The sequence below is a fragment of the Mya arenaria genome, chromosome 8 (assembly GCF_026914265.1).
Source record: "Mya arenaria isolate MELC-2E11 chromosome 8, ASM2691426v1".
NCBI lineage: Eukaryota > Metazoa > Mollusca > Bivalvia > Myida > Myidae > Mya > Mya arenaria.
The window spans coordinates 53,561,215-53,579,096 of record NC_069129.1 but is presented as its reverse complement, the minus strand read 5'-3'; the positions used below and the strand labels follow the sequence as shown (position 1 = coordinate 53,579,096).

At 34.1% G+C, this 17,882-nt stretch overlaps 1 protein-coding gene across 3 annotated transcripts in view; it reads left to right on the top strand.

Annotated features, from left to right (window-relative positions):
- Positions 1–293: 293 nt before the first annotated feature.
- Positions 294–17,882, top strand: part of LOC128242823 (DDB1- and CUL4-associated factor 11-like) — a 36,759-nt gene continuing 19,170 nt past the window's right edge. The window contains exons 1-9 of one of the 3 annotated variants that reach the window (XM_052960168.1): positions 294–396; positions 7,970–8,241; positions 13,794–13,885; positions 14,963–14,994; positions 15,543–15,635; positions 15,986–16,050; positions 16,417–16,517; positions 16,822–16,924; positions 17,125–17,168. In XM_052960168.1, the coding sequence (XP_052816128.1) occupies positions 8,033–8,241; positions 13,794–13,885; positions 14,963–14,994; positions 15,543–15,635; positions 15,986–16,050; positions 16,417–16,517; positions 16,822–16,924; positions 17,125–17,168 (739 nt within the window). In that variant the 5' untranslated portion in view covers positions 294–396; positions 7,970–8,032. Of the gene's footprint in view, positions 397–6,357; positions 6,799–7,969; positions 8,242–13,793; positions 13,886–13,941; positions 14,015–14,962; positions 14,995–15,542; positions 15,636–15,985; positions 16,051–16,416; positions 16,518–16,821; positions 16,925–17,124; positions 17,169–17,882 lie in introns of those variants that run through there. The other 2 variants (XM_052960167.1, XM_052960169.1) reach the window with 2 other exon arrangements.

Genomic DNA, 17,882 nt, shown 5'->3' with positions numbered 1-17,882 from the left:
ATGTTGTCCCTCGATCGATCGATGTCGGGGATGACATTCTGAACTGTTGTCCCGTGGCCGATAGGTCATCCGCTCCAAGCTCGGGACATCATTTATGACTGTTACACAAATGCCCATGCAACAACTGAATACTGATCATTTTCAACGACCGTTTTGATCGAAATTTTATTTTGAAATGTTACCAGGATCAAATCTCAAAGTTCAAATTTGACAGTAAAGTCAAAAATAGTGTTTCACCGGAGCGGGTTGTGTGCGAAACAGCGAGTGCGGTTAAAGAAGAGTACGAATGCGACATATACTGTATGTGGACATGTTCGAACTTTATCGCATTTACCGTAGGACATTAACTGGAACAATATATTTTTATGCAATAAACAATTTTCAATTGTTTTCCAGGTAAGGCCATGTAGATATTTATGCGAATTTAGTTTAAAAAACAGTTGGTTGTGAAATTTAAAGTATTTCGTTAGTGCAATACCCAATACGTTGAAAGAAAAACATTGTTGTTGATTAAACATTGTTGTTGATTTCTTTTCTCCGTTCCTTACTTCTGACCGAAATATCCAGGTTATGCACCAGTCAATTGTAACCACGGCTCCCCCAGGCCCAGATGTATACTGCGTATAGGCGGGGAAATGGACTGTGTTTGTACCTTCCAGGTAGCCCCGCAGTGCCGGGTGAATGGGGTGATTTTGTCTTTTTACTAAAAATAGTGTAACGTGCGCTGTCAAACAAACACCAACAGATCCCTTCAGGAAAAAGCATGCTCGACCCTTATTAGGTCCACTGTTCTTTATATACACTAAATTCTCTATCCACACCGAACCCGGGCTTTGCTTATTTGCATATTACCAACAAAGTAAACATACATACTATGAACATACTTCCGTCTATAACGGAATGTTATACTATGAATGCATATCTGATGCCTACAGTGACCGTTACAACAGCGAGGTATGGGCCTTCCCTGGGGTGCAAGGGCATTTGGCAGGAATATTACCGGCAGTTTGTTCCCACAGGGCGGAGGTTTTACCCGGGCTAGGCTGGACCGAATGTCAAAGTCCCTGCTATTCCCCGGACCTGGGACTGTGGTTGCAATTGACTGGTGCATTAGTAAACCATTGACTGAACTTAAATTGTATTATATTGAGAAGATTCAATTTTGAGCTATGCTTTTGTTATATCACTGTGTATAGTCACCCATGGTCGTAGGCAAAACCATTCAAGTTATGATCTGAAAGAGACATTTTTTGTTGTGACCACAGGGGTTTCTCTCATTTTTTACTCTTAAATATATATATATTGTAAAGACAAGGGAGACAACACATATTGTTTAATTCTCAGAGGTTAAAATTAAGTATCCATACAATTTAAATTATGTATGTTTATTTAAAAAGTAACTTGGATTTCAAACAAAACACTTATAGATAACCTAAATCAACACAGTATTGTGTTATAAATGAAAATATTAATAAAAGGCATTCTGACACACATTTGCAAAATCCAAAATATGAATTTAACCTTACTATAATCATTTTGTGTTAAATGCAGATCCTGGTCAACGAAGTTTTAACTCCGACCACTTTATATACATGTTGTATATTAATGATATTCACCACAAAAATTGACAAAAGTTGCCCTCAAGTTTTGGTTTAGTTTTTTTTTGGCCATTTTAATTTCTGAGCATGACGGTTGTATTGAGCAATTGCATTGGCTGATGACTGCCCACACATAATATGGCGGGTTTGGCAAATTATCAGTGATGTGAGTAAACTTGGTGTATTGTGCTCTTGTCCAGAATGCAATTGTTATAAATGCTCATGCAGTGTGAATATTTATGTTATTGTAATTTTCAACATCATGTAATGTTTGTCTTTTGGATGGATAATTTCCACAAACACTTCAGACGCTCTTAGTCTAGTGCAATATTGCAAGCTAGAAAGTTTTAAGTTTTCCTTAATTCCATCACAAACAAGCAGAAAGGGCAATAGATTTAATCCCTGAAAACAAGATCAACCACAAAATTTACAAATATCTGCTAAAATGGAGTAAAATGCTTTTTTTGTTTATTTTAAACTAATCATAAGATATCTAGGTGCAGTGTTTACCTTGACAGGGTTGTAAAATACCCAAGGTATATGTACAGAATCTAGGCTACGGTATAATTCTGAAAATATTCTTTTATTTTTTGTGTTATTTTGCGTAAAAGGAAGAATGATGGTTTTCCAAAGTTTGTCTTATATATTTTTCCACAGTGAAGACTTTAAAGAATAATGGTTACATTTATACAAAAATTAATCATGCAGTTGGGTATGAACATTTGCAATATATAAGTGAGGAATTCATAACAATTACACGGGTGGTATTTTTAATTTATTAATCAGTTTCAGACTAGGACCATGCTTAGAGAGTTTGGCTGATATTTGGTCCTTACAATTTGGCAGAAAACCCCCCAAAAGGAATTCAGAGTTGCAGATAAGCTGCGTATTTGCGTAAATACGCAATTAAAGTCAGAAAATGCAATTGTTTTAAAAATGGATGAGTAACAAAAGCAAAAGAAAAGGCAGAATACGCAATTGATTTAAAACGGACGCGTAATGAAATAAAATGAGAATTGGAAACTCATTTCGTCTTAGTTGGCCAACTCAATTTGGTCAATTTATTTAACTCGGTTTGAAATAGACAATGGTTTCCGTAATTGGCGGATCATTTTCTGGAAGCAAGCCGGAAATAATCGAAGACCTTGGGGTTGGCCTTATGATGCTTTCCGTTGATTAACGAGTAAATATGATTATAGAAAGTTGCAGGCGGAAACTCACGTGTTCATATGCAAGCTTTCCGCGAATATGTCAAGAAAAAGAGGTCAAAAAGCGATTACTAAACATATTAACACATTATTTAAACCCACTGTCATCGTCAAAGGTAGTAGATGACATATTGGATACGGTTTATTACAGAATCAGTGCTATCGTGCAATGTTAAAGGCATCGTAGGGTCAATAATTGTTCAAATTGTTCACGTCATACATAGTTGTTCTGGACTTTGTTAGTTTAAACTAAGTGTTAAAATGTGTTTGTTTTGAAATTCTAGTTTATTTTGTCATGTGAACTTGACTCTATACAGCAACTTTAAACACCAAGTTTCACTCATTTTTAGTTTTTAAGTATTTATCAGTTATTGTTTCCAATTGCACTAATATTAAAGCGATGGGGTTATAGAGACTTGATATACTCATTTGTAATGTGGGATACCCAGTTCTTTCCAAAGGTGTGGAGTAATACTCAAATACATTGGAAAACTTATCTGTAACTATGGGAATTCTGATAAATTTTCTTGGAAATCTTGGAAGATTAAATGACTGACAGTCTGCATCCAATAGGCAAAATATTTGAAACAATAATTCTGATGTTCCATTTAATTCTGAGATATACATCCCCTTCAAATGGGAAAAAAACAAACACTGATTGTCATCTGTGTTTGGGGGATATGAGGGAAAAATGTGGCACCGCGCACCCCAGTTAAGTCGTGCAGCGTCGGGAACGGGCCAGCATATACACTCCGGTATAGTAGGGGTGGTCACCGAGCCCGAGCCACACTGTCTAAGGGGCACATGCAGTTGGCCATTAATTTGGGGAATTAGCTGGCACAACTGCGAGTTACCGTTTAAGTTCAGATCACGTTTAATGGTTCACTTTGATTAACAACTCAAGTCCAATTAAGATGTTAAAAAGTTGGTTCTTTATTAATTCCACATTTGAGTTGAATAGTTAACAAAGATAAATCCAAAGACTTATTTAACAAGAAACATTCAATAGTCCATGTGATATATTAAGTTATGAAAGTAAGTGAATTAATTATATAGTCACAAAAAAAAAAGTAGTTCAAAGATATTTCCTTAGTAAAAGAAGAAGTACAAAGTTCCTAGTCTATATGTATATCTAATGTATATATTTCTCCTTCTTTTTTTTTTTCTTCCCTAAATGAAAAAATGTACATACTTATATACTAACTTAAAGAGTAGAAGTTACCAATCAGAATTAAGTGATAAAAAGATAATGATCGAAGATTTAAGAAAGTGTCACTCAAAAATAATTATTGTCAAAAATAAAATTTACAATTAGATTAAGTCTGAGATAATTGAGGAGTGTCAAAGTCTCTAAGAGTAAGGTTTATGATTATGATCTGAGATAATTAACTGATAATAATTAAGAAGAGGAAGCAGTAAAATCTTATCAGAAATGTCAAAACACTCAATTGCAAATAGAATGACTGACGAAAGTCTCTTTAGGAAATTATGAAAGTAAATATCATAGAAAAATAAGATGTAACCAAAAAAAAGAACAATAAATTTTCTAACAGAATTTGAAAGAGAAAGTCACACGGTGACAAATGTATAATTTTAGTTGAGATTGGATTAGAAACCCTTCCCACGTACTCCCCTTTATTATAATACTTGCCTTTACGTGGCATGATGTGTCTGTCCTTCAAATTTTCAACCCTGCCTTTATAATGACATCTGTTTACATTGCAGACAATGGATAATTGCTTATGGATATATCGTAGCACGGTACTGCATCTGTGTATAGTGCAAGTACTGCATCTGTATGTGTTGGATGTACTGCATCTGTTTACATGTATAGTGCAGGTACTGCTTCTGTACACGGTATATTGCAGGTACTGCATCTGTTTATGTTGCAGGTACTGCATCTGTTTATGTTGCAGGTACTGCATCTGTGTATGTTGCAAATACTGCATCTGTATTTGTAAGAGGTACTACATCCAGTTATATTGCAGGTACTGCATCTGTTTATGTTAGGTACTGCATCTGTATATGTTGCCGGTATTGCATCTTTATATGGTGGCGGTACTGCATCTTTATATGTTGAAGGTACTGCGTTTATATTTATTGCAGGTACTGCATCTGTATATGGTGCAGGTACTGCATCTGTATATATCGCAGGTACTGCATCTGTATATGGTGCAGGTACTGCATCTGTATATATTGCAGGTACTGCATCTGTATATGTTGCAGGTACTACATCTATATATATTACAGGTACTACATCTGTATATATTGCATATTGATTTTAGGGGTCCTCAGGTCAAAGGTCAAGGATACCGTGCCCCTTACTCTAAAAGATTGACTTCTCCGTGTGATAACTCAACAATGCCTGAAATATGGTCGTCAAACTTTACATGAAGGCTGGTCCTGACCAGTAGATGACCCATATTGATTTTAGGGGTCATCAAGTCAAATGTCAAGGTCATATTGTTCTTAAATGCAAAAAGATTGTCCTAGTGATAACTTGTCAATGCTTGCACCAATTGCCCTCAAAGTTGACTTGGATGTTGGGCCTGACCCTAGATTACCCCTATTGGTTTTAAGGGTCATCGTGTCAAAGGTCAAAGTCACTGTGACTGTGAATGGGAAAAACTTTTCTGTGTGATAACTTGACAATGCCTGCATCTATTGCCTTCAAACTTGACATGTAGGTTGGGAGGTGACCAGTAGATGACCCCTGATGATTTTTAGGTCAAAGGTCAAGGTCACATCTCATGAAGTCATTAAATTTTACGTCATATTTACTTATTCCCATTGCTAAGAGCATGTATACATGTTTATCTTCAAATATCAGTCATCATCTGATTCAGAACATGATTAAAAACTGTAACTACTATCTTCACACTTTAAATGGTCATAATCTGAAAACTGCCTCAAAGGCATTCAATGTCAATAATCAGCTGTCATTTCGGTCCGTGCATATTTCATTCAAATGTTCCATGTATTACTAATAACATGCTTGCTCATTAAAATAAAAACAACAACAATGAATGTTGGTTTTTGTTCTGTTGCACATTTCTGTTTTAAAGTTAAATACAGTTGCAATAAATGCAAGAATTGAGCAAAAACCGAAGAACAGCTGATGGACAGCCGTTGTTATGATGTTTTTACCTGACTTTTACTGCAGAAATAAAGTGATCATGAATTAGAACATGAATAAGAACAAAACCTGCCAATGTTGATACACTATACTAGTTTAGGGACAGGGTTATCATTCATTGTCTGTTATACATGTACAGGTATACCAGTATTTATAACGTTTTAACTTTTTTTTTGTACACTTGTGTGAGATTTTTTTTTGAAGTGATAAGTTCTATTGGTGCAGTTGATAATGCAATTTTATGTGAGTTACAACATGCAAAATAAGATAAAACGGTGCTATAATTTCAGTGTATTTTTGATATGTAGAAAAGGTTTTTAAATGTGAAACAGTGCTAAATATTTTTTTGTTGTGGATATTTCTTGTTACGGCAACTGTTCGAAATAAAGGCTGGCAATTAGTGCTAAGTTTAACTACAGAGTGCATTTATAGGTTCTTTTAGCGACTTTTATGGACTACTTGTTCCATACAATTGCATTCAATTAGTGGATATTATTGATATTTAAAATCTACTTAGTCAATCAAGCATAAAGTGGGTCAAAGTTAAAAAAGAGGAATATTAGTTCTATGTGGTAACATTTAATGCACTGTTATACATGTATTTATGCTTGTATCTGCACAAGTCTACTGGGAATAATGCAAGTGATAATAGGAAGACTTGTATTGTGAAACACAAGAATCAGTGTTGATGTATATTGCCGTATAAGCGTTAGAGTATAATATATTTCCTTTGACGATAAATACAAGCTTGCTTGTAATCTATTTCTAAGCTGATAGGTTTTTCACATTTTGTGTTTACTAAAAGTTTCCAATAGGACATTTGTTTGTACCATTTCAAAATGGAGATTACCTGAAGGTTGGTATACATTGACTCAGTACATGTATTATTTTTGAGAAAAAATGTTACTGTTAAGATATTTTTAGCTCATCTTTTTTAGAAGAAATAAGTGGGAAGTAATATTATATACTTGGTGTTCTTGTTGGCAGCTTAGGAACTTAATTTTGCCATAAATTTTTAAACCTTTCCAAAATATTTGAATAAAACTTGATACGTATGTTGTAAAGGACAATACGTGTACAGCATGGCCAATAATGCTGTGACTGTGTTTAATTTATATAGACTGTACCGTAAATCAACGTTTGATTGTCAGCATCATTGGTGCCACAGTGCACTTGCAATACTATCTGTCCTAATGACATTCCTTATTCTTTAATCCTGTTTTGAAATGTAATGTATAATCAGTAGGATCAATATTAAACGGCACGCTAGATCCTGTATATTGTATGCAAGTAATAAAGTCGTGAAGTGTTATTGTGATTTGTGAACATGGTATATATTTATGATAATACAATTCTGCTGTACATGTAGTTAATATGCAAGTAGAACTATTTTGCAATGTAAATCGTTCAACAATATGCAGAATAATTAAGTACATTTTAAAAGTTGTTCACACCTTATCTGATGTATTATAGCTGGATTTGGTAGCTACACGTACCTGTATATATGCAGATATGAATCGTGCTGAAGTTTGAATAATAAGCACCAACTGGTACAGTATGTTCTGCGCCTACATTTACAATTTCTTGAGTCTGAGTTTGAGGCTGAAGCTGCAATTTATTATTTTATTGTTAAAAGCTATAATTTGGGAAATGCTGGTATTTTTTTGTTCCTGTAACAGATAACAAAATTGTTATACACATGTTTCCCAACATTTAAGACTTCAAATTTCCCTATCTGAGATTTTATTGAATATGGGTGCCAGGTCCATTTAGGGAGCTCACAAGAAAAACTTGGTGGACTGTAATGTGGGCCCTTTAGTGAGGGGTTGACAACTTTACCAATAGGCCACCGCATGCTTGCCAACCGCATGCTTTCCAAAACCTGTGATTTTATTTCCCCTTTCACATTGCGTTGGGGAAACATATAAATGCTTGTGCTTCATCCCTCAAAAGATTGGAAAGCAATTGAAAGTAATTTCTAAAATTTAAGCGTAATTCTAAAACAGCTCACTATTGATTTTTTTCAGTAAACGTACGGAAACCCAACAACCATCGTCTTCTCTTGGGGTACCGACAATGATTCAGATTGCATGGGTTCAATCAACTCTTCGAACAGACGGAGTAGAATGAGCAGTTCCGTGGATTTGACTAGTGGACAGTCAGAAGATCTATCACGCGAGGAACCGGAGGGAGGAAACGAGGGGGAGGGCGGGGCTGCGGCAAGGGGAGGGGATGAGGTAACGGATAGCGACAACGAGCAACACGACCTCTCGACAATCCTGGCGTATCTTATACGCAGGTACGCAATACATTTTCTATAGAGCATACACTTGTTGTTTTCTTGGAATTAAAGGCAGCTCAGTTTTATTAAGCTATTTAAAATTGTTTTAATTTGTTTGCAGTAACATCTGTTCACTGTTCACTGATACACTTGTTAGGTATAATTGACTCCAACATGTGTACGACAACAGGTATACATGTATTAAAATACTTTACTCAGTGAATGATTTCCAGTGGTCGAAATTTACATAAGTCCACAAGCCCTGTACTGGTAAAATGTCTTTCGGGCTTGCTCAAATTCTGGATTTTATATAGTAGGGCTTGTTAAAAAATTTGATGTCAAGCAATAGTATGAGAATTCGGGCTTGTTCATCCAAAAGTCTAATTTCAATGACTGGATTTCTAACAGACAGGATTTTGAGGAATTATCGAGACTCAATGGGACTTTCACCTTGGAAATACATGTAGACTTGTCTAGATTAACTGGTTTCTCTTTCTTTAAAATAATAATGCCTTTATAATACTGTGTACTGGGGTCGCATTCATAAAAGCATCTTTAAAGCATCTTTGTGAACATTGTTTTTTTTCTTTAAATTCAACTTAGAAAAAAGCATTGCTTCACTAAGCTCAAAATTTTGACTAAGATGTTTTGTGAAATAGGCCTCTGATGTATATTAAATATGTTAAAAAATGTAAGGGCAGGAAAGGCCTTCCTAATTAGAAAAGAATGAATGACTTTTGTATAAGAAACAGACATGCAGTGGTCGAATTTAACACAAGCCCGCAAGACCTGCACTGGTAAAATGTCTTCTGGGCTCGCTGAAATCCTGAATTTTATATAGCAGGGCTTGTTAAAAAATTTCATGCCAAGGAATAGTATAAGAATTCGGGCTTGTTCATCCAAAAGTCAAATTTCCATGACTGGACATGCAACTTTCTTTGGCTTGATTTCCTTTCATTTTTATGGTCACAAACTAGGACTTGCATATCATGCAATGCATGCTATATGTTGGTGGAACTCCAGACTATATATAAGATATACTGGTCATAAAATATGTGTACACATATCTGCATGATTTGCTTTACCGATTACTCACAACAGTGTGTGTTTTTTTTCGGACCAATTTTTCGCTGAAGTGTTTGGTCACATTCCCGATGCTTTAACATACAGTTTTCCCAAAAGTGAAAATATAATTCCCAGTTGTTTTTATAAAAAAAAACACCTCAAAATAATTAAAATTATATTACCGGTATTTATGTCATTAAAAAATAGGACACATCGTCCCTTTACTTCCTCCAACAAACTTAATCACATTTTATTCACTTTTCTTCCTATTTTTTTTTGCATTCTTGTTAATTTTTTGGTAAAATTGAAATTGCATTTTTCCTATTCAAAATGCCCCGACAGCATTCGCAAAATGGTGAAAAAAATACACTGGCTTTAGCAGATAAGGAAAATTCAAAATTGTCTTTGGCAGATATAAAAGGCTTTTTAATAGAAGCCCTTTTGAAACTGGCAATTCAAATGGAAATCAATATCGAGTTTATCATGTACACAGGCCGTGGGACGGGGTAATAGTTTATCTTTAACCTGCATATTGTTCAATAAATGAAAAGTAACAATTAGGAAAGTAAAAAGAAATAGTTCAATTTCATGTAATTGAATGGTTACCAAATACCAAGTACTGCAGGTAAATGTTATGTCATTGTCTTGCTTTCTCCATAAATAAAGCCACTGAGGAATCTTCTTCAGTTTTATTTATAAAAAATATGATTATGATTATGAGTTTTTGCAAAGGAATGAAGCAAAGTTTACTTGTCAATCAGGTCTTCCGTTAAAGGAAGTTTGGAAGTATACTACTCCCTAGAAATGGGTTAAAATTTCCAAAAATGATTTCTTGGTAGTACAAAAACTTATAATTTTTAAGAAAACTTCCAAAGTTGAAAGCTTGGAAGTTCAAAATATCAAAACCTTTTGTCAATATTACTTTTATAGTCATAATATCAATCAGTTTAAGTGTTTTTAAGTAATGAATAATAATAATATAAATTAAAGTGCAAATTAATTGATTTTTAATATATTTGTTGAAAAATAGTTGAAAAAGATATTGTATTATGGAGACTTAAACTTCCATAATATTTAGTGTAAAACTTCCAAAAGTGATAGACAGGAAGTTCATACTTTCAGTTTCAATTTCTTAATGGAAGCCCTGGTCAATCAAATATTAAAATCCTGTTGAAATTGTCATTTGCAAAGAAGTACCCGGTACCACCTTGAAAGTGGTGTCAAACAGAAAGTTTTTGGCACTAATCAAAGACATCCATTTGTACTGTTTTTTAGTTTATTTTAAAGCTACGATTTAATTGGTCGGTTTATTTAAAACCAATGCAATATGTCCTTGTTTGAATGCTTTTTTTGGGTATGAGCCTGCCTCTTAAGCAATTGTACTTACATGTAGATGATATTATAATAGGTGTTTTTTTCTGGCACCCTGTATCATGTCAAGTTTGGTGTGAATACTAATCTGTCAAGAAATTGCAGCGGTGTGAGAGGAATCATGTTAAGACACAGGTTGTAAGAAAAGCATACATCCTGATAATTTCTAGTGATATTTCTTTTATAATATAGGAATTTTCATTATTAACATGTATAAATGCCATGTTCGCAGTGTCAACCATAAAAATTGCATTTAGCTTATACGTGATCTTTCAAAATTGTCATTCAGAAAAATTATTTAATGATTTATTGCATTTTCCTTAATGGATTTTCAGTATGGTATGCTGCATTTTTAATGGATACATAAAGGCATTAAGTGAAATGTATTATTGCTGTTGACGTTGTCTTCCCAAGCATTGAGTTAAAATTTCAGTGGTGTACATAAAAATTTTTACCCTCGACAGCAGTACATTTAATAGAACATGCTTGCAGATCACGTTCTATGCCACATGGCAGGTACATGGGGACTTTGTTAGCATGTAACCCTCAATGACAATGGGCTTTGATAACGTTGAATATTTAGCAGCTACCTGTAGCCCCATACATCTGTCTGCAACATTTCTTGATCATCTGATAAAAAATGGACTCATGTGTGCTTTGGGTTGCATTACTTCCTTTTGTTCAACGGAAGAACTGTTTATATCAATTTCTCTTTATATTGTTTCTGATATTTAAATTCTTTTATGTGGCCCAAAAAGTTGTTTTTTGGGGTGGAAAATTCCACATTAAAGTTGAGGCATATACATGTATTTTTCCAGATATGTAGGAGGACAATTAAAAAATCGTGTATCTATACGAAATACAATATTCACTGCCAAGGACAACTTTAGTACATATACATGTTTAAGAAGTTCAAGGTATATTAGCACTATTGAATGGTTTATGAAATAGAAGAAGAATCAGTCAATTTAAAAGTCTCTACAGTGACAATTCAAATTTCGTAAATTAAAAGCATGTGGCACAGTGATTCATTTTCAAATCCACTTGAATGTGTCCATTGGACTAGCATGTTTTAGAACCATGGAGTCTGAGCAAAAACCTAAGAGTCTGAAGCGGTGTTTGGTGCATTTACAATGCACTTTGCTAATGCACGTGTCTCAGAAAAAATGTCTCCCCAGAATAAAGGACTGAGTATAGGACTCAGTATGCATAGCAAATTAATTACTGGTGGCAACTTGCAAGCCATGTTTGGCAAAAAATGTGCTAAGTCATTATAGTCAATGCCCTGTTAGGTACATGTAGCACTTTAAATTTAATAGAATAAAAATAGCTCATACAAGTGGCGAACTAATAAGACAAAAATGTGCGGGGCAGAAAACGTGCTTTACCATCTCTGTCGACACCCTGTTTGTGTTGGCATGGCTGCCCACCACAGCAGTACATTTAATAGAACATCTTTGTCGTTCAGGTCAATGCCACATGGCAGGTACACCATGCAGGGTTACCAGGTCAAGGAGCAATATTATGTATGTGTATGTGTTGCGAATGTCCTCCACATGAAATCAGTACCAATTCTAGAACAATTTACTGCTAAATTGTTGCATTCCTTTACCAATGTTAATTTGTCCATTCTTTTTGACACAATATTATTATGCTGAGTGAAAGTTTGAATTATTTTTAAACATTATACAATTATATATATATATTTTACAAGGATTGTGAAGAAAGCTAACCGGACAACCAAACTGAATTATTTTATGTTGATATCATCGGTTGCTACAGCAATTAACATTGCAAACATAGATGAAATTGAATATATATTTGCATGCAATTTTGTTGAAAAGGATATCATTTCTGTATTAAAAAAAAGGCCTTTCTAAAATTTTGCAATGGATACAAGTTTTGTTTTTTTGTATCAGGTTTTATTTGATATTTAATCAATATATGTACAGATATATTTAGCTGGCATAACTGCAGTTAATGAGATATTAATAGATTAACAGTGCAGTGAAGAGAGTGTCATAAGATAAACAGTATCAAAAACATACTTATTAAGCGTATCACATTTCTTTTGGCTCACAATCAAGATACTGAGAATATTCATAAGTGAATACTTAAATTAAGTACCGTATCCTTTGTACGTAGAATTTGAATTGAAATAATATTGAGGTATCATTTGCCTAAAATTATGTCATATTTTATTTGACCTGTATTCCGAACTTACATGTGGAGAAAGAAAACAAAAATTGACCAAGTTAAAATGTGGAACAGGATAATATTACCGTGCATAAAGATAGTCATTGTTGACCGAAGAGCATTAAATTTTGGACTTTTATGCATTATTACATCATGCATTATATAAATTTAAAACTATTGTGTAAATTAGTTTATAAATTAACCATGTTCTATATTAAGTATGGGTAGTAAAGTTAACAATTAACAATATTTTTTTTTAAGGAAAATAAACATATTTTAATAGTTAAATGTTGAGGATTTCCCCCCAAAAACTTCCAATTATATTTATATAAATTTGGCATTACCCAGTATGCAATATATTTAAATTTGCAAGCCTTTTAGCACTTTAAGAAAACAAACCGCTTAATACTACTGCATTGTCTTGCTTTAATCCCTATACCTTACATACAAGTTAAAACATATCTGTTATTTAAGTATCAATGGATGCTGTCTTTTATGCAAGAAGTCAGTGGTCTGAGCTCCATAGGGCCTAAAAAAAAATACATTTGGTTCGGGTTACCCGACCCTACCTAAGAATAGGCGCCGACCCTACCGTTTTTATAGTCATTTTGAAAAAAAAAAAAAAAAAAAAATTAATTGCTTTTCATGTAGTTTAAAACCTATGCTTACACTGAAGATAACTTTAACACCATTCCACTATGATGAAAATGACATTCTTATATAATTTACCTAATAAATAAAAACCCTATCCTACCTATTTTTGAAAAGGATGTAACCCTAACCAAACAATATTTTTTTAGGCCTAGGGGGCCTTTTTTGCCTTAGAAAATGGGCATCAGTTCTGGTTTATATGCTGCAATCAGACTAGCTTTCTAAAGTATCATATGAAGTAATACATAGTATAAAGTAACTTATAACTGTTTATCTGTTGTTTACAGTGGGCAGGTCAGAATCCTGCATTCTGACCAGGATGAGGACTACACCGACGATGACGAGGGTTACTTCGAACATCCAAAACCTGCCCCCATTGGTCAGTATTTAAATACTTAACCCTTCAGTGTATCTATTCTCCCTTATATTTTTCAGTTTTTGAATGATCAGTGAAGCATGTCATTGCGATCGCTTTACGCGGCACTTATTGCAAAAGTCACCGGTAAACGTGAGTACTGGTGTAGTTTTTAATTAAACATAACATTGGTCGAAATTAGCACAAGCCCGCAAGCCCTGCTCTGGTAAAATACTCTGCGGGCTTGCTCAAGTTCTGGATATCATATAGAATGCCTGCTTGAAAAAAGCCAAGCACAAGTGTTAGAATTTAAGCATGTTCATCATAAACACTAATTTCGATGACTGTTGTTAAACATAGCTTTGGTGTTGTCTGCATTCAAGAGCTTGAAGAGATTAGCAATAATAAAAAAGTGCATGCAACAGTAAAATCTGATATACCTTATATTCCCTTTAATACCATGTAAGAGGACTCGCTATTGTGTATTTGGAGACAGAAAATCATCAATAAATCAAAGTGCAGCATGTATTTACAGCAGCCATGATCCATCTTATGAGCTTTTCTGTTTATGAAAGAAAAACAGTTAATGTATTGTCATAACCTTCGTGTTAGTGCAAATAGGCCATCACTCAATTTTTTTTTAAGTTATTTAAATGAAACTTGGTACACATGTTCCCAGGGACAATACAAACATGTAAAGTAAGAACCATTACTCTTGCTTTTATCATTGTTGAGTTATGCCCCTTGTTCAACAGAAGCCAAGTGTATCAAACCTGGTCAAGTTGTCTATAAGTCTTTTGGTAAGTTTGTGTATTTTAATGATTTGATTGGTTAAAAATCATTTTTGGATAAATGTTGAGTAATCAATGAACTTTTCGATGAACTACTTTTATACAGTTGGCTGCTGGATAAAAGGAAAAAAAATGATGCTCTTCAATGCCTTTGTTTTGATAGAAAAATTATATTTTTATTGAAACATCTTTACAGTAATAATCACATTGGTGGAGAGTAAATCTAACTTGTCATCATGCTATTAACACAGACATTTCATTCCAAATTAATTATCTTTGTTATATCTGGAATTTGTTTTGTTTTCTTCAGCTGACCCAAATCCGGATACTTCCAGAATAAAGGTAATTTGAAAATTTATACTTTCATTATGTTCAATTATGTGATGTTTGCATGTTGTTGTTTTTTTACATAATTGTAAGTGGTAGTCTCAAAAATGTAGTCCACTGCCTTCCATTTGACTGGACTAAAGATAAAGTTTTCCATAACGCAGGCTTGGAATATTTAATCTAAGAGTTTATGTAGCGAAAAACAAGGTTGTACACCACTTAAAATGAATAGTTAGTTATTTTCATTTTAAACAGGCCATTGTTGATATTCACTTACATCTTGAGTAAGTAAGTAAGTAAACCAAACCTTGTCCAATTGAAAACTAGAGTATGCTAGGGCCTAAGTTCCTCAAACTTGGTTAGTTTGTTCATGACCAGCAGATGTTGAAGTCAGTAGGTCAAAGGTCAAGTTGTATGCTATTAAGGGGCTTAGATGTTTTACAAACATCTTTTTGACAAGGGGACACAATTGGGGCTTATGTCACGTGACTGGGACAGCTGCTCTTGTTTTGAAAATCTACCGTGCTATTGATGCATATTTTCACATGTTATCTACCTTTCAGAAAAATGATATATACGAGGAAACTCTTCTCAAGACAGGACGGAGCAGTGCCTTTGATAAGACCCATCCAACTATCCCACAAATGCTCTTTAAGGTAAGGCACTCATATTTGCCATTTCTAGGTATTTTTCTAGGCATACCATTCGTCAGATGGTCTAACACAACAGTGCATCTCATCTGTTTTGATATCTCTGATTATTGATTTTTTTCCGAAATTAAGATGCAAATACTTGTTCCCATAATACAAAAAAGTTCTGATTGATATTTGATGGCCTATTAAAGAAAAAAGCTTATACCAGTACTTAGATAAACCTTTGTATTGTGCATTGGTGTCATATTAAGCGATTATTTGAAAGTAACTCCTGAACAATTAAATATTCTCATGTGCTTGTATATGATTCTTAACTAATGGATCATGATAAAAATCTTATTTGAATTTTTCAGAGGCAGTGTGGGATGCAAAACCAGGGTAAATTCATACCCAGCGATAGAAGAGTGATCTCAAAGCCGTAAGTGTCATTACTTTCGATCATTGGGACAGTAGCAAAAATGATGGAATTAATGGATTGATTTCATGGATGATTAGTTGATATACAAAAATGTTTGTCATACACCTTGAAAAATATGAAGAAAGGTTTTGTTTATCACTTCCCACCCCCTTAATGTCCCAATTCCCTGTATGTCCCTACCCCTGAATGTCCCCATCCCCTTTATGTCCCTACCCCCTGAATGTCGCCACCACTGAATTTCCCCACCACCTGTTTCTCCCCACCTCCTGTATGTATGTCTAAGCTTTGATTTTTTCCGTCAATATTTTCTTTAGGATAATATTTTTGACCTTTTGAATTTAAGTTCCTGAATTTGGGTATTTACAGCTTTTTACCAAACTCGTCTACTACCTTAGACAACTATCGCCAGAAGACATTCTGCGGGACATACTCTGTGGACGGCAACATTTTCCTCTCAGCCTCTCAAGGTTAAAAAAGAATTTATAGTCGTAAAAACTGCTCTTAATTTATATATATGTATATATATATATGAAAAAATAATTAACATGTCTCTATTCAATGTTGAATGTCATGTTTGCAGTCTTAAGCTTGTCAGATTTACTCGAGGTTAAAATATTTATATTATTAACTTAGAAGAAAAAATGCTTTAGTGGATAACTGTTTTTTTCGCTATGACGCATCACAAAGTAAGTTGACAATTCTATAAATAGTTTCAAATGCTATTTCTCATTGTTTGAAGTTTAAACCAATATTTGTATTTTATTGCTGCAGATCAATGCATTCGTGTATACGACACTCGCGATGATGAGTTCAAGTTGTTAAAGAAAGTGCGAGCCCGGGACGTCGGCTGGAGCGTTTTGGATACTGCCTTCAGGTAGGCTAAACAGATTTTCAATGTAGCACTGATTCATAGATTCGAGGGTTTTAGCTAAAGAGTTATGGAAGGGTGATGCACCTTGTCTTTTTTTGCAGCACCCATCTGCTTGGTCGCACAATAGGTACATTAATTTTGAATAATTTATTGCTGCCATTTTTTAAATTATTTACATACATATTTTTGTTTACATTTTTCAGCCCAGATGGCAATTACATGGCGTATTCAAGTTGGTCAGACTGCAGTAAGTACCCATTTTATTTCCTGTTTTAATTGGTCCCATTCTATATAAATAGATGCAGATTTTGCATTTAATTTGTAACAGACTTACCAATTACTGTACATGTATGGATAATCCTGTGGATAATCCATCCTAATAATAGCATGGATGATTAACAGCAGCTGTTCCCCCTTGTATTACTGAAAAATGATAATAAATCTATAGTGTTGGCCGCTTAGGTTCCAAAGGCTGCTTACATCATTATAGAATAAAAATTGAAAAATAATGGCGCAGAAAAATTCATCAGAATTGGAAAAATGTCACCACTTTTGCGAATTTGCACCCATTACCCTGCAAATGTTGGCAAGCATTGTAGAGAAAGTATCAAAGATTGCTATAATTTGCAATAATCTAGTTTAAAAATGGAATTTGCCATTTGCATAGTTGTAAAACTATTTGCCCTCAGCCTTATACTGTAGATAGGAAATAAAGCTCCTCTTGGTCACGTTTTATTTTGACATATTTTTTCTGTTATCAGGTATGTTATGTTTACTATTGTTTGGATAATGACATTTAAATGATTTTATTAAGTGATGGTCATGTGTTCCATTTAAATGGAAATAAGGATGTGCAAATTAATCGTGAGATGACATATGGTTATCTAACAAGTGTTTGATTGGAGAAAGGTCATTATGGTCTTCCGAAAATAAAATTGATTTAAAAAGTGAAGGCTTAATC